General features: G+C 47.4%; 1 protein-coding gene across 1 annotated transcript in view; it reads right to left on the minus strand.

Moving 5' to 3' along the window:
* Positions 1–2,271: 2,271 nt before the first annotated feature.
* LRP3 (LDL receptor related protein 3) overlaps positions 2,272–24,788 on the minus strand; it is a 59,508-nt gene continuing 36,991 nt past the window's right edge. Inside the window, exons 5-7 of the mRNA XM_082270409.1 lie at positions 19,223–20,309; positions 5,482–5,614; positions 2,272–3,086 (exon numbers count right to left, since the gene is read on the minus strand). Coding sequence (XP_082126535.1) covers positions 2,325–3,086; positions 5,482–5,614; positions 19,223–20,309 — 1,982 coding nt within the window. The 3' untranslated portion in view covers positions 2,272–2,324. The remainder of the gene's footprint in view (positions 3,087–5,481; positions 5,615–19,222; positions 20,310–24,788) is intronic.

Raw genomic sequence — 24,788 nt, forward strand, 5'->3', positions numbered from 1 at the left:
GGCAGATCGGAGCCTTGACTGATATTTTTGACACTTTTGGGGTTACCAGTGACATTACTACAGTAATCAGTGCTATACATATGCACTGTTACTGTCAAAATGACACTGGCAGGGAAGGGGTTAACTGTATTGGAGAGGGAGGGGTTAAGTGTGTCCTAGGGGCATGTTTCTAACTGTGATGGGACAGGTCTACTAGTGTAAAAACAGAGATCAACGGTCCTACATAGTAAAACCATCTGATCGAAATTTTTACACAGGGGAGAATGACAGGGGGCTTGTTTACATTAGCCGCCTGCCTTTCTCCCTCTCCACCGACGTTCGCCGAGTGACCGGCGGACATCGGGTCCGCCGGTCACACGCACTGACTCCTTAGGGAACGAGCCGGGGCGGGCGTGCGCCTCAGCGGGCGCGTGCTCGCCCGATTTTGGCTCACAAGCTGGTGACAGGCTAGTGACGTATATATACGTCACTTTGCCTGGCCGGGGCTGACCACCGCAGTATATGTACTTGCGGCGGTCGGCAAGTGGTTAATAATGTCACCAGCATCCCACAGCTACACATAACATAGGGGTAGGAATGCTGGTGACCTCATTGATTTAATACGCTGCTTGGCCAAAAAAAAAAGTTGCCACCTGGAATTAACTGAGCAACTAACTAAACTAAGCAGGCAACAACCTTTTGGATAGTTTCTACATGTGCCCAAAGAATGAGGTCAGCTGACTACCTGAATATACTGAATGACCAGGTTATTCTATCAATGGATTTTTTTCTTCCCTGATGGCACGGGAATATTCCAAGATGGCAATGCCAGGATTCATCGGGCTCAAATTGTGAAAGATTGGTTCAGGGAGCATGAGACATCATTGTCACACATGGATTGGCCACCACAGAGTCCAGAACTTCTCCACATTGAGAGTCTTTGGGATGTGCTGGAGAAGGCTTTGCGCATTGGTCCGACTCTCCTATCCTATCATCAATACAAGATCTTGGTGAAAAATGAATGCAACACTGGACGGAAATAAATCTTGTGACATTGCAGAAGCTTATCGAAACAATTCCACATTGAGTGCATGCCATAACCAAAGCTAAAGGTGGCCCAACGTGTGTGACCTTTTTTTTTGGTGGCGCCTTTTTTTTTTGGCCATGCAGTGTATAACCAAATGGGTGAATTTAGACAATGTCATTGACGAAATATGGTTATATGGCCATATTGGGTCAATGATGTCAAGAACATCACCACCCCACACCCATATGTAACAAAGTGGTGGGGATGCTGGTGACATCATTGACCTAATATGGCCTCATAGACATATTTGATCAATGGACAAATCTGGATATCATTGACCCAATGTAGCCAGATTGGCGTATTTGGACAATGTCATTGACCAAACATGGCTACATGGCCATATTAGGTCAATGATGACACTAGCATCCCCACCACACATAATAAAGGGGCGAGGATGCAGGTCAAATATGACCAAATATGGTTTTGTGGCCATATGGCGTCAATGATGTCAAGAGCATCATGCCACATAGCCACACATGACAAAAGGGTGGGGATCCTGGTGACATCAGTGACATACTATGGCCTCATAGACATATATGGTCAATGGACATATTTGGATATCATTGACCTATAGTAGCCAAATAGGTGTATTTGGACAATGTAATTGACCAAACATGGCTATATGACCATAATACATCAATGATGATACTAGCTTTCCACAGTCACATGTATAAAAGGGACGGGTTGCTAGTGAGATCGTTGATCTGTTATGGCCAAATAGGTGTATTTGGACATTGTCATTGACTATGGCTATATGGTCATATTAGGACCATGATATCAACAACATCCCTGCCCCTTTGGTACACGTGTCTGCAGCTGATTGGGCCAGTGGCCTGCCATCATGTGACAGCTTCCCATAGGTTTGGCCCAAACCTTAGCTTACTAATAGCAACCGGCAAAGAAATTGATGTCACCAAAACAGGAAAAACTTCCAGTGCGGACAGCTGTTCTGGTGACAACCATCTTAGAGAGGAATTCTTCTCCATTTGATTTCCTCTTCCTTCCTGATGTGTCTCCTGGACATGAAGTAATGGGGTAATCTCTCTGATAGGACACAGACAGCAAAAAAAAAAAATATCAGGTGTCTTAACCATTCCCCACTCTGTCCAAAAATAGAAGAAGAAAAAAGTTTTTGGCGAGGGAAACACTTTAAGCCACAGGGCATTGAATGCTGATTGGCTGCTTTGGGTTACAAGATCATGACCCAGTTGCACATCGTACCACTGTATAAAAAAAGCCTGAATGGGAGGAAATTACATCAGCAATTGAGTAAAGAGTCATCGTCACTTGGGCTGCCCTCCGACAGCGGATGAGAGGCTGACGGGGTTGTCGGGTGGCAAGTCACGTGTACGCCCAAAGGCTCCTCCTGGCAAGAAGCCGCACAGCCACATGGCGGCTCAGTCCCCTGAATCTGGACATTCACTAAGCTGTCTGAGTACTTCAAAGGCAATTTTAAGTGTTTCCTGTTGAACTGATGGCTATTAGATGCAGCGCTGGGACCAGCAGTAGTCCTTTCCGGTACAGGCACCATGTAAAATGTATCCGAGGGACCAGCCGGCGTCCGATCCCCCGCATCTTCTGTTATGGCTGGATTCAAGTAACCACGGCTGTCTTCTGAGTCCAAACGGGCATTGGACCGTTCCATTTCAGGCTGAGCGTTCCCTCCCGAGCGTGCCTCCTGAAGAAGGTTCGAAGAGAGCCGACCCGTGATCTCCAGTTCATGCCGGCCAACTGCCAGGTCAGGGCTTCCTCCATCCTGGCCGCCGGTTTGTGTGTGTGTGTTGAGTCTTTCTGGAGGCGTCGATGGGCTCCAGCAGTTCTCCTCCCCCCTCTCGGCGTCCGTGTCCCCGTATCGGGAAAGCAGCGACGAGGTCAGGAGGGGGATTTGGCCTCTCGCCCGAGGGCGATGGAATAATCTGTTCCACAGCCGACCTAAACGCCTCCTGGAAGAGGCCCTTCTGGACGTGTGACGCCTCATCTGACGCCTCATGGCTGTGCGGATGTTCTGCAACATGGAAACCTGGAAAGAGAAAAAAATAAGGAAGGGATTAGGAAAGCGAAAATTGTTTTTTTTTTATTTGCAAAATTTGATTCCAGAATGAAACATTTCCAGAGTTATTGGAGAAAGCAGAGAAGGGTTGTCAGATTTATATGCTGTTTGTAGCCATAAATGGTGAAATGTTTCTTCACTTCCTGTCCAGGTTTCAGCACAGGAAGAAATTAAAAATCCCTCAATATGGACACAGACCCATCCGATGTTCCTACTCTGTATATGTGTGTATATAAGGCTATTTCCTTTTAGTTTTGGATAGAGTAGGAAAAGATTCGATTCTCTGGGGAAGCGTGGGGAAGGGCTAGACCAAGGGTCATCAAACTATGGCCCTCTAGCTGTACGGGAACTACAATTCCCATCATGCCTAGTCATGTCTGTGAATGCCAGAGTTTTACAATGCCTCATGGGATGTGTAGTTCCACAAAAGTTGGAGGGCCATAGTTTGAGGATCCCTGGGTTTTACCCTCTGTCCAGTTTTCATTTGTGGGTGGGGTAATCTTCGTCCTGCATGTGGGGGTACCTTTTGTGCAGAGCATCAATCAATGCCTGGGACCCGGTGGAGACTGTGGTCATGTGAACATTCTAACATTAAGACTCGATTCACACTAGCACGACTTGTCAGGTGACTTGTCAGCCTGGCAAGTCGCGCTCCCTTGCGGTCCATTGACTGGTACAGGACCCGTTCTAATAGGAGCGACGCAAGTCGCTCCAACTTAGAAAAAAGGTCCTGTACTACTTCGGGGCGACCTCAGAGCGACTTGCATAGACTTCCATTATTTGAAGTCCATGCAAGTCGCTCCGAAGTCGTAGTGCATGGGAATGCACAAGTTGCCCCCGAAGTAGTACAGAGTCGTGCCGCCCCAGTGTGAACCGACTCTTAAGCGGAGTTCCGGCCTCTGACAGTATTTTTCAATAAAAATACCCCCGGGACAGTCAGGGCTAGTACTTTCCACTATGGATAGCCTCTGAACTGACCCAGGTCGCACTTACCTTTTAGAAGAAATACTTACCTTGAAAATGTCTTCTCCAGCGCTGCCATCTCAGGTGTGGGCAGCTGAAGCCTGCACGTCCTCTTCTACATCCTCTTCCGTGTCCTCTTCGGTCCCGCAATGCACTGCACCGGCCCTGCCGTCACTTCCGGGGCAGGAGCGTCATCCCTGCACAGCTTCTGCGAAACGATCTTGGGGGCGTCATTAACTTTGTATTGACACCCATAGGGGTTCGCATGAACTGTCTGCCAGAGACATGTGATGCGGGAACCCACACTGGAATGACGCTGGTTCCCGCATCGCAATATTGATAGACAGACAGACTCATTTTCAGCCCTGGAGTTTCATGCCTTAGACTGGCCCACTTTAGTTCACGACTGACTATATTAAAATAATGTAATTAAAACCTCAGAATATAAGTTTGCAATGGCTGCGGGCATGGTACAGGATAATGCAGGGCTGCGGGCATGGTACAGGATAATGCAGGGCTGCGGGCATGGTACAGGATAATGCAGGGCTGCGGGCATGGTACAGGAGAATACAGAGCTGCGGGCATGGTACAGGAGAATACAGGGCTGCGGGCATGGGACAGGAGAATGCAGGGCTGCGGGCATGGGACAGGAGAATGCAGGGCTGCAGGCATGGGGCAGGAGAATGCAGGGCTGCAGGCATGGGGCAGGAGAATGCAGGGCTGCGGGCATGGGACAGGAGAATGCAGGGCTGCGGGCATGGGACAGGAGAATGCAGGGCTGCGGGCATGGGACAGGAGAATGCAGGGCTGCGGGCATGGTACAAGAGATTGTGGGGCTGCGGGTATACTACAGGAGATGCAGTGCTGCGGATATGGTACAGGTGTACCATCCCTGCAGCACTGCATCTCTTGTAGTATGCCCGCAGCCCCGCATAATGGCAGGTAGTGCGGCTGTGGAGGAGTCTCACTTATCTGTTCCTGAGGCGCCATAGATTTAAAAATGGCGCCGCACTGCGCCAACACGTCATTGCGCATGCGCCGCCACCGCTCGGGAAAGCTCGTATACGTTCGGCTATTCCCGGGAATAGCCGAACTTGTACGGCCTTTCCTGATCATGCGCGGTGACATGTTGGCGCCGCGTGGCACCATTTTTAAATCTAAGGCGTCTCGGGAGTACGTTGGGCCGGCTGCATTCAAGCCCCCCCAGCACCCCCCACGCTACGCCACTGGAGTGGGGCTGCTGTGAGTGCAGGCAGCCTACAACCCAGTGCCGTGACAACGACCCTCGCACCAACCAGCCCACCGGGAATTCTCCCGGTGCTCCCGATTAGCCAATCCGGGCCTGATAGATAGATAGATAGATAGATAGATAGATAGATAGATAGACAGATCATTTACATACTTGAGAGTCACTGAAAGCTGGAAAGTCCTCAACAGGCGGGATAAGCCCTTGAGCAATAAGCTGTCCGTAAGAAGGAGGAGCCTCGCGTCTTACAAACTCCGCCTCCAAGCGGGTCATCTGAGTTTCGAATGCCCTAATGAGGAAAATAATTGGTTAGTTATATGTGAGGGGAAAACGGTCTCTATTCTGACACAGTACAAATGTTTTCACTTAAGAGACCCCCTGACCATGGCCTGGGATATAGCCTCCCCCCCACCCCTTCCCCCACATCATCCAATGATGTCTTGGACAGAAGTCACACACCAATACCTGGATATCTAACCAACACAAATATGTTTTTTAAAAAAGTGGCACACCCTATAGTAGTTTCGTATCGGGGCAGTGAATAATCCACCAGCATGCTGCATCCACCTAGGTGAGTATATATACTGTATATATATATATATATATATATATATATATATATATATATATATATATATATATATATATATATATATATATATGTGTATGTGTGTGTGTGTGTGTGTGTGTGTGTTTTGTTGGAAACCCCATAATTCTCTTTTAAGGTGGATTAATGTTCTTCATATTATGGGCAATAATAAAAATAAGCGTATTTGTAACAAATATAGTGAAAAGAGAAAATACCCCATTATGGCCACTAGATGGAGCTGGGGATCATAGGAATTAAATACATCTTGGTAAGAGGAGATAAAATGCAACAATTCTGGAGAATACTGGAGGAAATGAGAAAAAAAAAAAAAAAACAAACAAACAAATTGCTATTTTCCGCCAGTGTTTTCTAGGATTGTTACATTGTATCTCTTCTTGCTCAGATTAATTTATTTCCTTATGCTCGTCAACTACAAATAGTGGCCATAATTCCTGATTCACTCGATGTTCATTATGAATGAACCTATCCTTTATTTATTTATTTATTTATTTCAGATACTTATATAGTGATGTCAATTTACGCAGCGCTTTACATATACATTGTACATTCACATCAGTCCCTGCCCTCAAGGAGCTTACAATCTAAGGTCCCTAAGTCACATACATACACAGTAGGGACAATTTTTTTTTTTATACAGGATCCAATTAACCTACCAGCATATCTTTTGGAGTGTGGGAGGAAACCGGAGTACCCAGAGGAAACCCACGCAGGCACAGGGAGAACATGCAAACTCCAGGCAGGTAGTGTTATGGTTGGGATTCAAACCAGTGACCCTCTTGTTGCTAGGTGAAAGTGCTAACCACTACACCACTGTGCCGCCATTATTTGCTTATGCCCTTATTTGCTTATGCCCATATTTGCTTATGCCCATATTTGAAGAATATTTGACCAGAAGAGAAAATAGCCTTATAGAGGAGCTTCAATCACCTTTAGCCCGCATTCACACTGCAGTGGCACGACTCTGTACTACTTCGGGGGCGACTTGTGAAGTCCCGTGCACCGCGACTTGCACGGACTTCATATAATGAATGTCTATGCAAGTCGCTCCGAGGTCGCCCCAAAGTAGTACAGGTCCCTTTTTCTAAGTCGGAGCAACTTGTGTCGCTCCTATTAGAACGGGTCCTGTAGCAGTCAATGGACCGCGCCGGACCGCGACTTGTCAGGCTGACAAGTCGCCTGACAAGTCGCGGTAGTGTGAATGGAGCCTTAAGCGGTAGTATCCCCTGAGAAAAAAAAACAAAAGAAACCCCTGCAGGACAATGGCATAATGTGCTAGTATGCATCACATACTAGCACATTATGAAATACTTACCTTAGAACGAATCACATGTCAAATCTGCCCAATGGGAATGGGGGCTTAATGTTCCCTGAACGACACCCCAAAACAGATTGCAAAATGCAGTGAGCTTGACAGAAGGGTCCACATTTGCACCAAAATGTTGTAGGACCCTTTATTCCCCGCACCTAAATATTATCACATGGGTGTTCACACTGGCAAGCATTGCATTGTGGGAAAGTCTGAGTTACTAAAATAGCAGAAAGGGAATTTTTAGCTAAAGAAAACTATAAAAAACGCTGAAAAACGCTCAAAAGACTCACTACAAAGCTACTGGCATTTTTATAATGTCCAGTCTGCATGAGGCCTAATAACCACAAAGGGAACCAACTCCACATTAATGGCCATGGGGGAGGGAAGGGGAGGAGGCAACTCCTCATTAATTGCCATAGGGGAGGAGGCAACTCCACATTAATGGCCATGGGGGAGGGAAGGGGAGGGAGGAGGCAACACCATATTAATGGCCATGGGGGAGGGAAGGGGAGGGGAGGAGGCAACTCCACATTAATGGCCATAGGGGAGGGAAGGGGAGGAGGCCACTCCATATTAATGGCCATGGGGGAGGGAAGGGAAGGAGGTAACTCCACATTAATGAAAAACAAAGTAATAACTGCGCTAAAGGTGACAAAAAAGTTAGGAAGCAGCGACTTCAAGTGTGACCACACCCTTAAATGATAATAGAAAAATAAGTCGCGCTGAGTGAAAGGAATAAAACAAATAAAACAAATCAATGTCCAACAATCAAATGTCCCAAATATAAACTTGAATAGTGAATAGTGTTGAAAAAATATCGAGAATCTTGAACAGCCTCCAAGGTCTCGTAGGAAATGTGCTTACCAAACGAACAATAAAAATCTGCGAGATTCATATGCCGAGGTACATTCACAGGCCAAGGAGATTGACTGGAGTTCATGTGCCAGGATCCTCAATGTGTATTGCCATATATTAAACAAAAAAGAAAAAATGCTCCATAGCGTGATACCGTACAAAAACTGAATTGTAGTGATCAAATGTATAAATCAGAATAGATTCCACCACCTCGTGTGTGAAAATCCTTGTCCAACTGTGAAGCAGCTTACCAAAGGAGAAAATAAGCCTGTAAATATCCCAGTGTTAGGAAAAAGGAAGAAAGGGGAAACCAACACCAAATGTGAAGCCTCTTACCAGATGGAAATATAATTAAGCAGAATATGGTTAACTCCAGATGCACCAAGAAGCCAGCAAGACACCCAAGAGCACTTCAAGCCTCTTACCAGATCATAGGTAATATGCACAATGTAGTCACTTGCTGTACTTCCCCATCGTATGTGTAGGTAGACTCAGGGATCCAATGACATCTATGGATAGGTGCTGTAGGGTTCTCAGTACCAGGGTACATCAACACACCAGCCCAAGTAGAAAGAAAAGCACCAATAGTGTGATATCTTCTAACACATTTATTAGATAAAAAGAAAGGCACTTACAAACATATGGTAAAAATCGCAAAGGATGAGAAGCCGCCGGCCGGACGGCAAAGCGCATCCGCTCCTTCAATAGACTTCCGGGAATGACATCAGCACGCCGTGACCTAACGGCGTTTAGTCCAAGAAGACGTTATCAAAGGTACGGACGGCGTGCTGATGCCATCTCTTATACTAGGACCAATCAGATATCCGGAAGTGATTGAAAAGTTCCGCCATTAAGCTGGAGACAGAAGATCGGATATCCGGAAGTAGGGGGGGACCTACCCCGCCATTTTACTTAGAGGCAAAACTTAACCTCAGTACCCTAATGCACCACATACTACGGGGCGGCCCCGTCATACACTAGATCGCCACATATTATGGGGATGAATACTGCTATTAATGAATTTAGCAGAATATTAATGGATATGTAAAACAAGCGAATATGGCTATCAAAGTCCCGGCGCCATCTAGCGTTCAAATGGGGGAACGTTTTAAAAACGAACCGGCATTTAAACAGCATGAGGACCCGAACAGCCAATCCGCCGGCATTACAGTGATCTTTTATACAGAATCAATAAAACAAAACATACTCAGATTTTTATCAGGGAATCGGTATTAACCATCAAAATTATATACCACATGGTTAAATATATGTCAATATTAAAGGCATATCAATGATGAAATAAATAGAACCAATCAAAAACCCTCTTCAAAAATTAATAAAAACCTTAAATTAAAAATGAAAAAACTATCCAAAGTTGAATTGATAATTATATGAATAGAATAATATTAAAAACATGCTGCACTACATGTATGTTGGTACCATAGATGAAAAGTGAATCTGACCACATGAATACTGATCACGTATGTTGATACCTCTAACTAATTTAACTTTGTATTAAAACTATTCCAAAAACTTTATAAAGTCAATAGAAAGAGGGGTTTCGATCAGTGCTAGATACTAAGTAGATAAACACATACAATCCCAACTCAATTGTGAGCACCAACAGGGAAAAAAACTATGTCAGATTCCAATGTGTTAATGAAAGGGAAGGAAAAGGAGGAAAAAAGGGGATAAAGCAAGGGTCTAAGAATTGTCCAAAAATGCATTTACCTCAACATCAACGTTGAGGCCATATGGTACATAGCATTTTACCCGGTGTATCCACGACATCTCGAGTTTAGAAATGCCCCTTATAAGAGGCTCACCCCTCCAATGTGGCACAAAACGATCTATGCCCAAAAAGAGGGTGTGTCTTGGATCTTTATTATGGACAGCAGCATAGTGTTTGGATACGGAATGTTTAGCAAAGCCCTTCCTTATATTTGCCACGTGTTCATTTAGTCTTACATTAAGGGGGCGCTTAGTCCTACCTATGTACTGGTGTCCACATGGACATTGTAGAAGAAAGACGACCCCAGTTGTTGTGCATGAGATGAAAGGCTCAATGGTATGCCTAAGTCCTGTGCTTTTGGACACAAAGTCCTGCACTCTTCTCCGTTTGTTAGAATTGAGGGTGCAAATTTGGCAACGATTGCACCTGTAATAACCAGTGAGCTGTTGTAAGAAGCTGGGTTTGGGGACAGGGGGTTCTAGGATGTTAGGGGAAACCTTGTCCCTCAAAGAAGGGACACCCCTAAAAACCACCCTAGGTCTGTTGGGTAAATTATCCCGAAGCACGGGGTCATTGTTCAAAATATGCCAATGACGTGTGATTAGATTTTTTATGGTCATATGTTGACTAGAGTATGTAGTCACAAAAGGTAAAGCAAATGTGCCAGCCTGGTCTTGCTTTCTGGACTTGCTCAACAGAAGTTGTCTGTCAGTTGTTCTCACCTCAGACAGAGCCTGTTGAAGGAATTCCTCGTTATATCCCTTATCAAGGAACCTAGTTGTTAAAGTTTGTGCCTGTCTGTCAAAATCTCGAATATCAGAACAATTCCATCTGATGCGGAGGTATTGTCCCTTAGGGATAGCTCGCAACCAAGGAGCGTAGTGACAACTCTCGACAGGAATGTAAGAATTCCTGTCGGTTACTGACAGGAATTCTTACATTCCTGTCGATAGTTGTCACTACGCTCCTTGGTTGCGAGCTATCCCTAAGGGACAATACCTCCGCATCAGACGGAATTGTTCTGATATTCGAGATTTTGACAGACAGGCACAAACTTTAACAACTAGGTTCCTTGATAAGGGATATTGTCACGGAACCATGAACCAGACGTACAACAACAGATAAGTGAAAATAAGAAGGCTTTATTGAAAATCAAGCTATAAAGCAGAAGTCCAAACGGATGGCGAAACCGAGGCAGAGTCCTTGCGAAGCCAGAGGTCAGGAACCAGGAGGGTAGTCAGACGAAGCCGGGATCAGGAACCAGCAGGGTAGTCAGACGAAGCCAGGATCAGGAACCAGCAGGGTAGTCAGACGAAGCCAGGATCAGGAGCCAGCAGGGTAGTCAGACGAAGCCAGGATCAGGAGCCAGCAGGGTAGTCAGACGAAGCCAGGATCAGGGACCAGAAGCAGCAGCAGTCTAGAAGCATGTGAACACAGGAGGACCAAGCAAGGAACTGAAGCCACAGACCTCCTATATATATGAGCTAGGCATCCAGCTCCTCCCAGTGGGAAGGAGGAGCCGCAGGGTGGGAGGCTACAAGAAACCCAGAAACCAAGATGGCTGCCAGCACATGTCAAACGAAGGAGAACAGCAAGAAGGTAAGACCATGACAGTACCTCCCCCTCAAGGGCCCCTCCTCCGCGGAGTAAAGAACGGTTTCTGAGGGAAGCGTGCGTGGAAGGCTCGGAGAAAGGCAGGAGCATGGACATCTGCGGAGGGAACCCAGGAACGCTCCTCTGGACCATAACCACGCCAATGAACCAAAAACTGCACCCGACCGCGGACCAGGCGTGAGTCCAGGATATTGCTCACCTCATACTCCTCACGATTGCCCACTTGGACCGGACGGGGCAGAGGAACCGAGGAGGTGAAACGATTACACACCAGTGGCTTCAACAGGGAGACATGAAACACGTTGGAGATCCGCATGCCAGGAGGAAGCGCAAGGGCATAGGCTACCGGGTTTACCCTGCGAAGCACTCGGAAGGGACCAACAAAGCGAGGCGCCAGCTTGGGAGTGGGCACTCGAAGGTTGAGGTTGCGGGTGGACAACCATACACGGTCTCCGGCCTGGTAGGAAGGAGCAGGCGCTCATCTGCGATCAGCCTGGAGTCTCTGGCGCTGCGCAGAGACCTCAAGGGACTTCTGGATCTGTACCCAAGAAGCACGTAGGACGGAAAGGTGATCCTCCACAGCCGGAATATCCTGGGGAGAGAATACCTCCGGTAACACGGCAGGTTGGAACCCATAATTGGCCATGAAGGGAGACGTCCCAGAGGAAGAGTTCACCGCCGTGTTCCTGGCAAACTCAGCCCAAGGCACGAGGTCAACCCAATTGTCTTGGTGATCGGAGACATAGCAACGAAGGAATTGCTCCAAGGCCTGATTGGATCATTCTGCGGCCCCATTGGACTGAGGGTGGTAGGCCGAGGAGAAGGAGAGATGAATCCCCAACTGGGAGCAAAAGGCGCGCCAGAACCTGGACACAAACTGACTCCCCCAATCCGACACGATCTCCTTGGGCAGACCGTGCAACCGGAAGACCTCCCTGGCAAAAATCGTGGCCAACTTCTGTGCAGAGGGTAACTTCTTGAGAGGAACACAGTGGCACATTTTGGAAAATCGATCCACAATCATGAGAATGACCGTATGGCCTCAGGATGCAGGGAGGTCCACAATGAAATCCATCCCCAGGTGTGACCATGGGCGCTCCCAGGTGGCTATGGGTTGCAGAAGGCCCAACGGAAGGTGCCGAGGGGACTTACTCTGGGCACAAACGGAGCATGCCGCTACATATGCGGCGATGTCGGAACGTAGGGAAGGCCACCAGAACAGACGTGAAACAGCCCAGGACAGCTGATTCTTTCCAGGATGCCCCGCGGTCTTGGAGTTATGGTGGGTTCGCAACAACCGAGTGCGCAACTCCTCAGGCACAAAACATCTGCCGTTGGGTCTCCCAGAGGGAGCACCAGATTGAGCCACCAAAATCTGCTCACCCAGTGGAGAGGTCAGGCTGGTGCGAATGGCGGCCAGGATCTGATTCGGAGGTATGACCGAAGTCGGAATCGACTCCTCCCTGGACAGGTCGGAGTACTGCCGTGATAAGGCATCCGCCCTGATGTTCTTGGAACCGGGTAGGTAGGAGACCACGTAATTAAAACGTGACAAGAACAGAGCCCATCTGGCCTGACGTGGTGTCAATCTCTTGGCCTCAGAAAGGTAGGTCAGATTCTTGTGGTCCGTCAGGATGAGGACCGGAACCACCGAACCCTCGAGCAAGTGCCTCCATTCTTTAAGGGCCTGCACGATAGCCAATAACTCCCTGTCACCAATCTGATAGTTGCACTCCGCGGAAGACAGTTTCCGGAAGTAAAACCCACAAGGAAGCAGAGGACCCTCTGGTGTTCTACGCTGAGACAGAAGGGCGCCTACTCCCGTCTCAGACGCGTCCACCTCGAGGACAAAGGGCAACCCAGGGTTGGGATGCGACAGAATCGGAGCCGACACAAAGGCGGACTTTAGAGCCTCAAAAGCTCGGATGGCCTCGAGCGGCCAGACCTGGGAATTACTGCCCTTCCTGGTCAGATCCGTGAGAGGCTTGGCTAGCATGGAAAAGTCCCTGATAAACTTCCGATAATAATTGGCGAAGCCCAAAAAGCGCTGCAGGGAGCGAAGACCACTGGGCTGGGGCCACTGTAAGACAGCCGAAACCTTCTCAGGATCCATGGAGAACCCCTCAGCGGAAATGATGTAACCTAAGAAGGTTACCTGGGATCGGTGAAATTCGCATTTCTCAAGCTTACCGAACAGCTTGTTCTCTCGTAACTGTTGCAACACTCGTCTGACATCCAGAATGTGGGTCTCCATGGATTCAGAATATACCAAGATGTCATCCAAATAGACCACCACACACTGCTGCAACAGGTCACGGAAAACATCGTTAATGAATTCCTGAAAGACTGCGGGCACATTGCACAACCCAAAGGGCATAACCAAGGATTCATAATGACCGGTCCTGGTGTTAAACGCGGTCTTCCACTCATCGCCCGCCTTGATCCTTACGAGGTTATATGCCGCCCTCTGGTCGAGTTTGGTAAAGACTGTGGCCCCTTTAAGGCGATCGAACAGCTCGGAAATCAAGGGTATCGGGTAAGCGTTCTTGATCGTGATGCGATTGAGACCCCTGTAATTGATGCAAGGCCTCAACTCACCGCCCCTCTTTTTCACAAAGAAAAATCCAGCCCCTGCCGGGGACGAGGATTTGCGAATGTGTCCGCGTGAAAGCGCCTAATTCACGTACTCCTCCATGGCCTCATTCTCCGCTACCGACAGTGGATAGACCTTGCCACGAGGAGGAACGGCACCAGGTTGTAACTCGATGGCACAATCGTATGGGCGGTGCGGAGGTAGGGCAACCGCGCGCACCTTATCGAATACATCCCGGTACTCCTCATATTCAGGAGGCAACAGAGAGTCCGAGGAAGTACACAGCAACTTGACAGGCCCATGGATGCAACTAGCCCCACACTGCGGTGACCACGAGAGGATCTCGGCCGATCTCCAATCGAAAGTCGGATTATGCTTCTGGAGCCAGGGGTACCCCAAGACCACCGAGTAGTGTGGAGATGAAATAACCTGGAAGCAGACCGACTCTCTGTGAACGGCACCAATGGCTATCCCCACTGGAAGGGTCTCATGAGTCACGTGTGGCGGCAGAAGGGGTCTGCCGTCTATCGCCTCAAGAGCCAGTGGAGAACCTCGGGCCTGCAGAGGAATGGAATTGGCGGCAGCGAACACACTATCAATGAACAAACCACCAGCACCAGAGTCCACCAACGCCTGGGTCGTCACTGAGCCCCCGACCCAGGAGAGGACAACAGTGATCAGTGGTTTGTCAACACGGGAAACCGGGGACGAGGAGACTCCACCCAAGATCTGCCCCCGACAGGATCTCAGGTGCGAGCGTTTCCCGGACGGTTCGGACATGCCAACCTAAAATGCCCACCGAGACCACAGTACATGCATCGACCCTCGCGTCTTCGGAGTACCCTCTCCCCCTTGGACAGGCGAGCAAAGCCCAGCTGCATGGGTTCACCCCCAGCCAAGTCATCCCCAGGAGGCGTGGGAGGAGAGGGAGGCACGGGTGGGACAGCAAAGGTAGGCGCCAATCTGTTAGGAGGCCTCCGCAGACTCTCCTTAAAGGAAGGTCTCTCCCTGAGTCTGGTGTCAATCAAAATCAAGAAAGAAATAAGAGACTCGAGCTCCACTGGTAGGTCCTTAGCTGCAACCTCATCCTTCAAGGCATCCGAGAGACCATGAGAGAAAGCAGCGACCAGAGCCTCATTATTCCAGCCCACCTCTGCTGCCAGGGTACGAAACTCAATGGCGTATTCAGCTACGGATCGTGAACCCTGTCTGATGGACATAAAGAGCTTCGCAGCAGAGGCAGCACGACCCGGCACATCGAATACCCTCCGAAGAGAAGCAACAAAACCGAAAAACTCGGCAACCACCGGATCGTTGTTCTCCCATAAAGGGCTGGCCCAGGCCAAGGCCTTGTCCGAGAGCAGCGAAATTAAGAAGCCCACCTTTGATCTCTCAGTAGGAAAGGCATGTGGCAGCAACTCGAAATAAATGCCCACCTGGTTAAGGAAACCTCGGCACTGAGTTGGCTCTCCCCCAAAGCGCTGTGGAAGGGGGGCAGAACCGATCATACCCCGAAACACCGCAGGCGCAACAACAGGTGTCGGGGTAGACTCTGGCGCAACAACCGGAGCGGCAGTAGGAGCGGGCCCAGGAGCGACAACCGACCCATCGGCAACGGGAGCGAAATGAGCCGTGCATTCAAGCAGGGTTTGCAACGCCACGGCGAACCGACCCAACAGGTGATCCTGCTGATCAAGTCTGGCAACCAGCGTGGGTAGCGAGGATGGCCCTGTACCGTCAGAATTCATGGCTTGGTCCTAATGTCACGGAACCATGAACCAGACCTACAACAACAGATAAGTGAAAATAAGAAGGCTTTATTGAAAATCAAGCTATAAAGCAGAAGTCCAAACGGATGGCAAAACCGAGGCAGAGTCCTTGCGAAGCCAGAGGTCAGGAACCAGGAGGGTAGTCAGACGAAGCCGGGATCAGGAACCAGCAGGGTAGTCAGACGAAGCCAGGATCAGGAACCAGCAGGGTAGTCAGACGAAGCCAGGATCAGGAGCCAGCAGGGTAGTCAGACGAAGCCAGGATCAGGGACCAGAAGCAGCAGCAGTCTAGAAGCATGTGAACACAGGAGGACCAAGCAAGGAACTGAAGCCACAGACCTCCTATATATATGAGCTAGGCATCCAGCTCCTCCCAGTGGGAAGGAGGAGCCGCAGGGTGGGAGGCTACAAGAAACCCAGAAACCAAGATGGCCGCCAGCACATGTCAAACAAAGGAGAACAGCAAGAAGGTAAGACCATGACAGATATAACGAGGAATTCCTTCAACAGGCTCTGTCTGAGGTGAGAACAACTGACAGACAACTTCTGTTGAGCAAGTCCAGAAAGCAAGACCAGGCTGGCACATTTGCTTTACCTTTTGTGACTACATACTCTAGTCAACATATGACCATAAAAAATCTAATCACACGTCATTGGCATATTTTGAACAATGACCCCGTGCTTCGGGATAATTTACCCAACAGACCTAGGGTGGTTTTTAGGGGTGTCCCTTCTTTGAGGGACAAGGTTTCCCCTAACATCCTAGAACCCCCTGTCCCCAAACCCAGCTTCTTACAACAGCTCACTGGTTATTACAGGTGCAATCGTTGCCAAATTTGCACCCTCAATTCTAACAAACGGAGAAGAGTGCAGGACTTTGTGTCCAAAAGCACAGGACGTAGGCATACCATTGAGCCTTTCATCTCATGCACAACAACTGGGGTCGTCTTTCTTCTACAATGTCCATGTGGACACCAGTACATAGGTAGGACTAAGCGCCCCCTTAATGTAAGACTAAATGAACACGTGGCAAATATAAGGAAGGGCTTTGCTAAACATTCCGTATCCAAACACTATGCTGCTGTCCATAATAAAGATCCAAGACACACACCCTTTTTGGGCATAGATCGTTTTGTGCCACATTGGAGGGGTGAGCCTCTTATAAGGGGCATTTCTAAACTCGAGATTTCGTGGATACACCGGGTAAAATGCTATGTACCATATGGCCTCAACGTTGATGTTGAGGTAAATGCATTTTTGGACAATTCTTAGACCCTTGCTTTATCCCCTTTTTTTCCTCCTTTTCCTTCCCTTTCATTAACACATTGGAATCTGACATAGTTTTTTTCCCTGTTGGTGCTCACAATTGAGTAGGGATTGTATGTGTTTATCTACTTAGTATCTAGCACTGATCGAAACCCCTCTTTTTATTGATTTTATAAAGTTTTTAGAAATAGTTTTAATACAAAGTTAAATTAGTTAGAGGTATCAACATACGTGATCAGTATTCATGTGGTCAGATTCACTTTTCATCTATGGTACCAACATACATGTAGTGCAGCATGTTTTTAATATTATTCTATTCATATAATTATCAATTCAACTTTGGATAGTTTTTTAATTTTTAATTTAAGGTTTTTATTAATTTTTGAAGAGGGTTTTTGATTGGTTCTATTTATTTCATCATTGATATGCCTTTAATATTGACATATATTTAACCATGTGGTATATAATTTTGATGGTTAATACCGATTCCCTGATAAAAATCTGAGTATGTTTTGTTTTATTGATTCTGTATAAAAGATCACTGTAATGCCGGCGGATTGGCTGTTCGGGTCCTCATGCTGTTTAAATGCCGGTTCGTTTTTAAAACGTTCCCCCATTTGAACGCTAGATGGCGCCGGGACTTTGATAGCCATATTCGCTTGTTTTACATATCCATTAATATTCTGCTAAATTCATTAATAGCAGTATTCATCCCCATAATGTGTGGCGATCTAGTGTATGACGGGGCCGCCCCGTAGTATGTGGTGCATCAGGGTACTGAGGTTAAGTTTTGCCTCTAAGTAAAATGGCAGGGTAGGTCCCCCCCTACTTCCGGATATCCGATCTTCTGTCTCCAGCTTAATGGCGGAACTGTTCAATCACTTCCGGATATCTGATTGGTCCTAGTATAAGAGATGGCGTCAGCACGCCGTCCATACCTTTGATAACGTCTTCTTGGACGAAACGACCTTGGGTCACGGCGTGCTGACGTCATTCCCGGAAGTCTATTGAAGGAGCGGATGCGCTTTGCCGTCCGGCCGGTGGCTTCTCATCCTTTGCGATTTTTACCATATGTTTGTAAGTGCCTTTCTTTTTATCTAATAAATGTGTTAGAAGATATCACACTATTGGCACTTTTCTTTCTACTTGGGCTGGTGTGTTGATGTACCCTGGTACTGAGAACCCTACAGCACCTATCCATAGATGTCATTGGATCCCTGAGTCTACCTACACATACGATGGGGAAGTACAGCAAGTGACTACATTGTGCATATTACCTATGATCTGGTAAGAGGCTTGAAGTGCTCTTGGGTGTCTTGCTGGCTTCTTGGTGCATCTGGAGTTAACCATATTCTGCTTAATTATATTTCCATCTGGTAAGAGGCTTCACATTTGGTGTTGGTTTCCCCTTTCTTCCTTTTTCCTAACACTGGGACATTTACAGGCTTATTTTCTCCTTTGGTAAGCTGCTTCACAGTTGGTCAAGGATTTTCACACACGAGGTGGTGGAATCTATTCTGATTTATACATTTGATCACTACAATTCAGTTTTTGTACGGTATCACGCTATGGAGCATTTTTTCTTTTTTGTTTAATATATGGCAATACACATTGAGGATCCTGGCACATGAACTCCAGTCAATCTCCTTGGCCTGTGAATGTACCTCGGCATATGAATCTCGCAGATTTTTATTGTTCGTTTGGTAAGCACATTTCCTACGAGACCTTGGAGGCTGTTCAAGATTCTCGATATTTTTTCAACACTATTCACTATTCAAGTTTATATTTGGAACATTTGATTGTTGGACATTGATTTGTTTTATTCCTTTCACTCAGCGCGACTTATTTTTCTATTAACTCCACATTAATGGCCATGGGGGAGGGAAGGGGAGGAGGCAACTCCATATTAATGGCCATGGGGGAGGGAAGGGGAGGAGGCAACTCCACATTAATGGCCATGGGGGAGGGAAGGGGAGGAGGCAACTCCACAATAATGGCCATGGGGAGAGGGAAGGGGAGGAGTCAACACCATATTAATGGCCATGGTTTTGGAATGGGATGTCCAACAAGCCCATATAGCTGTGATGTCCAGATGGTCACAAACTTTCAGGTATATCACCAGGTAACTGGGGTACATATATTAGCTCACCTGTATTCCCTGCTTCGTAGCGAATAGAGCTTGAATGCACAACCCAAGGCAACCACCAGCAGCAGTCCGCACACCAGGCTGCCGATCAGCGCTGCCGTGATGACCTTTCGCGGTACGATAACCAGGCAGTTCTGTTCGTCGCTGCCATCCTGGCAATCTTCTTGCCCATCGCAGCGCCAAGTCTCGAAAATGCATAGGTTGGTGCCACAGTGGAAGTTGCCAGGCTGGCACATGAAACAGTTCTTCTCATCAGAGCCATCCGGGCAGTTTTTTTGGTTGTTGCAGCGGTCCAGGTAAGAGTAGCACAAGCCACTGCCCCCCTCGCAGGGGTACTCGTTGTTTTGGCAGGCCGGGCAGTTCTCCTCGTCTTTGCCGTTCGGGCAGTGCCACCACCCATCACAGGTTTGGCTGTCCGAGTAGCAGATGTCATCCGTTCCACACGGATGCTCCCAGGGGAGGCAGTAACCCTTCACTTGGTAAGTGGCGTTGAACCCATGACCCATGCTCTTCAAGCGCGCGTGGTACGTCAGCGTGAGCTGCCCATTGGGGGACTCGGCACTGACCGTGTGGCGGTTGTTTCGGAAGGAAAGGGTTTGGAGGAGTTTTTCGCTCCTCTCACCGATGCCTTCGTAAACCCTGACGAAGTCGCTGTATCCCAGCTGCAAGTCGATTTGCAGGATGACGTGGCGGTTATCTTCTGTGTCAACGTACCACGTGCACTGCAGCTCCGAGTGGCCGCGGTCAGGCCGGAAGAAGTCTGGCGAGGCGAAGGAGCCATAGAAATTGCTGAGCTTTCCACCGCACGACAACTCCGGGCAGTTCTCCTCGTCGACGCCGCTGACGCAGTCCTTCACGGAGTTGCAGCGCAGCTCGTTGGGCATGCACTGCGTGGAGTGGGCCATGTTACAAGGGAAGGTTCCCAGAGGGCAGAGGCTTGTGCGAATCTCTGTAGATGGCGGCGTACAGTTGCGTTCGTCTGAGTTATCCCCGCACTCATCCATGGCGTTACACTTCCAGGTGCTTGGAATGCATTTGCCGTTTCCACAGAGAAATTCATCCGACGGACAGGAACTCAGTCCCATTTTACCTGTTTAGGAAAGAAGAAATATTAATTACCAAGTCAGGAAAAAAATATAAATTCATCTTAAGAATTCCTGATGCAGCAATAAGAGGTAACGCTCAAGGCGGACGTAAAGCCCCACCACCAGCGGCAGATGCTTAGGGTACAGGGGACCCATCCTCCTCCCAAGAAGCTGCACCACTGCCGAACCCTTTTTTTACTTTCTTTTTTTTTCAATAAACTTTATGCCATTGGAGACCCCGCATAACAAACAATTTCATCCACCCTGCCCCTCTCCCAACGCGTTTCACCTTGGGGTGGGGGCTTAATTATGGAGATGATAATAATTTTTTGCCTTGTAAATAGTGTTGCACCGAAATGAAAATTCTGGACCGAAACCGAATATTCAGGATGCACTTGGCCGAAAATTGAAACCGAAATGAATAGTTTTTACCCCCTTGGCGCTGGCCGCACGCAAATATGCAGCCTCTTGGATGGTGGGCCTTGGCGCCGAGCAGCCACATATTTGTGTGCATTAATGTGAATCCTGCTGTGCCGAGAGCGCACGCCCGGCACAGTTATTGGTGGCTAAAAGAAAGTTCCTGATTGCAAGAAGCTTTCCAATCATGTGACCGCGGTGACAGACAATTTACGGTGGTCACATGATCATAAACCCCACCCCGCCTCTTGCCATCCTAAACCCCTAAAGCTGGGGTCTAAAATTGGTAGCACTCCAGCTGTTGCGGAACTATAAATCCCATCATGCCTCTGCCTATGGGAGTCATGCTTGTAACTGTCAGCCTTGAAATGCCTCATGGGAGTAATAGTTCTGCAACAGCTGGAGTGCCACCAATTTGAGACCCTTGCCTTTAAGGGCAGGGAGGCGCCAACTCCAAAGGGTTAAAAATATATATATTTTTATATAATTGTATTATATTTGACTTTTTCATTAAAATAATGAATTGAAATAAATATGAATTTATTTTCGACCACCAGCGGCACCTTTTCGGCCGATAGGCTGCTTTCACACTGAGCAGTGCAAGAAAAGCTGAAGAAAAATGCATCTCTTTAATTTCTATGTATGTCTTCACACTGGTCCGTCGCGCTTCCGTTGCGGTGCTAAAATCTCTGTTTGCTGCATTTTTTGTGCATTTTTGCTCAGTTAAAAAAAAAAAATGCACCTCCTCATTTAAATGCATTAAAAACGTAGCCAAAATGCATCAAAAACGCACCAGTGTTGCATTTTTTATGCGGTTTTACTTATGTGTTTTTTGCCCATAATCTGCCTGCATTGCAAAGAGAAGCCCAGAGACCCGGTCATTGGTGTGCGCAGCCTACTGCATTAGGGTGTGCACCCCAGATCTCAAACACACGTGTGTGTAAATCAATAGAGCAGTGAACAGTGTCAGTAGAGCAGAGATCGGTATCAGTAGGGCAGTGGATGGTGTCAGTATTTTATATTTTTACAATTTTTTTTATTATTTTTAAAATATTATTTTTTACAATATTATTTATTATTTTTTTTTTTTTACAATTTTTTTTTTTTTTTTTTTAGGAGCCCCATAGTTACTATGCTTATGTGCAGAATGAACACAGGAGCGATCAATATAGATCACTCACTGTGTTCATTCAAAAAAGGAAGGGGCCAGTAAATGAAATATTTACTAGCTCCTTCCCCTGCTCTCCATCCAGAAACATCACCCACAGCAGCCGGCAGGAGAGGAGAGGAGGGAAGCTGGCAGCACTGCAGGGGGGAGACAGGGGGCACCAGAAAGCAGGGGGAATCGGTACTGCACAGGGTGATTAGGGTACACCCAGCACAGCTTGCGCGCACGCCTATGGACCCGGGAATGATGTCACTGGGTATAAAATAAGGAATGCATTGAACATGGAAAGATTTAATTTAGCATGTTGATGGGGGGGGGGGGGGAGATTCCAGGGAAGGCAAAATACACTGCTCAAAAAAATGAAAGGTACCCTTTGAAAACACATCAGATCTCAATGGGGAAAAATCTCACGCTGCATATCTATACTGGTATGGACTGGGTAATGTGTTAGGATCTATACTGGTATGGACTGGGTAATGTGTTAGGATCTATACTGGTATGGACTGGGTAATGTGTTAGGATTTATACTGATATGTACTGGGTAATGTGTTAGGATCTATACTGGTATGGACTGGGTAATGTGTTAGGATCTATACTGGTATGGACTGGGTAATGTGTTAGGATCTATACTGGTATGGACTGGGTAATGTGTTAGGATCTATACTGGTATGGACTGGGTAATGTGTTAGGATCTATACTGGTATGGACTGGGTAATGTGTTAGGATTTATACTGATATGTACTGGGTAATGTGTTAGGATCTATACTGGTATGGACTGGGTAATGTGTTAGGATCTATACTGGTATGGACTGGGTAATGTGTTAGGATCTATACTGGTATGGACTGGGTAATGTGTTAGGATCTATACTGGTATGGACTGGGTAATGTGTTAGGATCTATACTGGTATGGACTGGGTAATGTGTTAGGATTTATACTGATATGTACTGGGTAATGTGTTAGGATCTATACTGGTATGGACTGGGTAATGTGTTAGGATCTATACTGGTATGGACTGGGTAATGTGTTACGATCTATGCTGGTATGGACTGGGTAATGTGTTAGGATCTATACTGGTATGGACTGGGTAATGTGTTAGGATCTATACTGGTATGGACTGGGTAATGTGTTAGGATCTATACTGGTATGGACTGGGTAATGTGTTAGGATCTATACTGGTATGGACTGGGTAATGTGTTAGGATCTATACTGGTATGGACTGGGTAATGTGTTAGGAAGGAAAGGATGTCACATCGTTTGATGGAAATGAAAATTATCACCCTACAGAGGGCTGAATTCAAAGACACCCCGAAAATCAAAATGATGCGGCAGGCTAGTCCATTTTGCTGAAATGTTATTGCAGCAACTCAAAATGGTACTCAGTAGTTTGTATGGCCCCCATGTGCTTGTATGCATGTCTAACAACGTCGGGGCATGCTCCTAATGAGACCACAGATGGTGTCCTGGGGTATTTCCTCCCAGATCTGGATCGGGGCATCACTGAGCTCCTGAACAGACTGAGGTGCAACCTGGTAGTGTCGAATGGACCAAAACATAATGTCCCAGAGGTGTTCTATTAGATTTAGGTCAGGCGAGCGTAGGGACCATTCAATGGTATCTACTCCTTCATCCTCCAGGAACTGGCTGCATACTCTCACCACATGAGGTCGGGCATTGCCGTGCACCAGGAGGAACCCAGGACCTACTGCGCCAGCATAGGGTCTGACAATGGGTCCAAAGAAAACATCATAGGCGTGTGCAGTGGGTGTGCCGGGTGTGCCTGGGCACACCCTAGTCTCCCTGTGCTGCACAGATTCCCCCTGCTGATATTTCACCAAAGCCCTAAAGAAAAGTTGTAAAAAAATAATAAAGAATGAAATAAAATTAAAAAATACTGACAACGTCTACTGCCCCACTGAGAACTCCACTGCTCTACTGACACCAATTAATGTTTTAAAACATTTGGGTGCACACCCTAATGCAATAGGCTGCGCACACTTATGGAATTCATCCCGATACCTAATGGCAATCAGGGTGTCATTGTCTAGCCTGAAGAGGTCTGTGCGTCCCTCCATGGATATGCCTCCCCAGACCATCACTGACCCACCACCAAACCGGTCATGCTGAATGATGTTACAGGCAGCATAACGTTCTCCACGTCTTCTCCAGACCCTTTCACATCTGTCACATGTGCTCAGGGTGAACCTGCTCTCACCTGTAAAAAGCACAGGGTGCCAGTGGTGGACCTGCCAATTCTGGTGTTCAATGGCAAATGCCAATCAAGCTCCACAGTGCCTGGCAGGGAGCACAGCGCCCACTAGAGGACGTTGGGTTCCAAGCTATCCTTATGAAGTCTGTTTCTGATTGTTTGGTCAGAGACATTCACACCAGTGGCCTGCTGGAGGTCATTTTGTAGGGCTCTGGCAGTGCTCATCCTGTTCCTCCTTGCACAAAGGAGCAGATACCGGTCCTGCTGATGGGTTAAGGACCTTCTACAGCCCTGTCCAGCTCTCCTAGAGTAACTGCCTATCTCCTAAAATCTCCTCCATGATCTTGAGACTGTGCTGGGAGACACAGTAAACCTTCTGGCAATGGCACGTATTGATGTGCCATCCTGGAGGAGTTGAACTGCCTGTGCAAACTCTATAGGGTCCAGGTATCGCCTCATACCAGTAGTGACACTGACCCTAGCCAAATGCTAAACTAGTGAAAAATAGTCAGAAAAGATAAGTAGGAAAAAAATGTAAGAGGCCTTCAGCTGTAAAACCATTCCTGTTTTGGAGGTCATCTCATTGTTGCCCATCTAGTGCACCTGTTAATTTCATTAAAACCAAAGCAGCTGAAACTGATTAACAACCCCCTCTTCTACTTAACTGACCAGATCAATATCCCAGGAGTGTA

The sequence above is a fragment of the Pelophylax lessonae genome (assembly GCF_965119305.1).
Source record: "Pelophylax lessonae genome assembly, chromosome: 10".
NCBI lineage: Eukaryota > Metazoa > Chordata > Amphibia > Anura > Ranidae > Pelophylax > Pelophylax lessonae.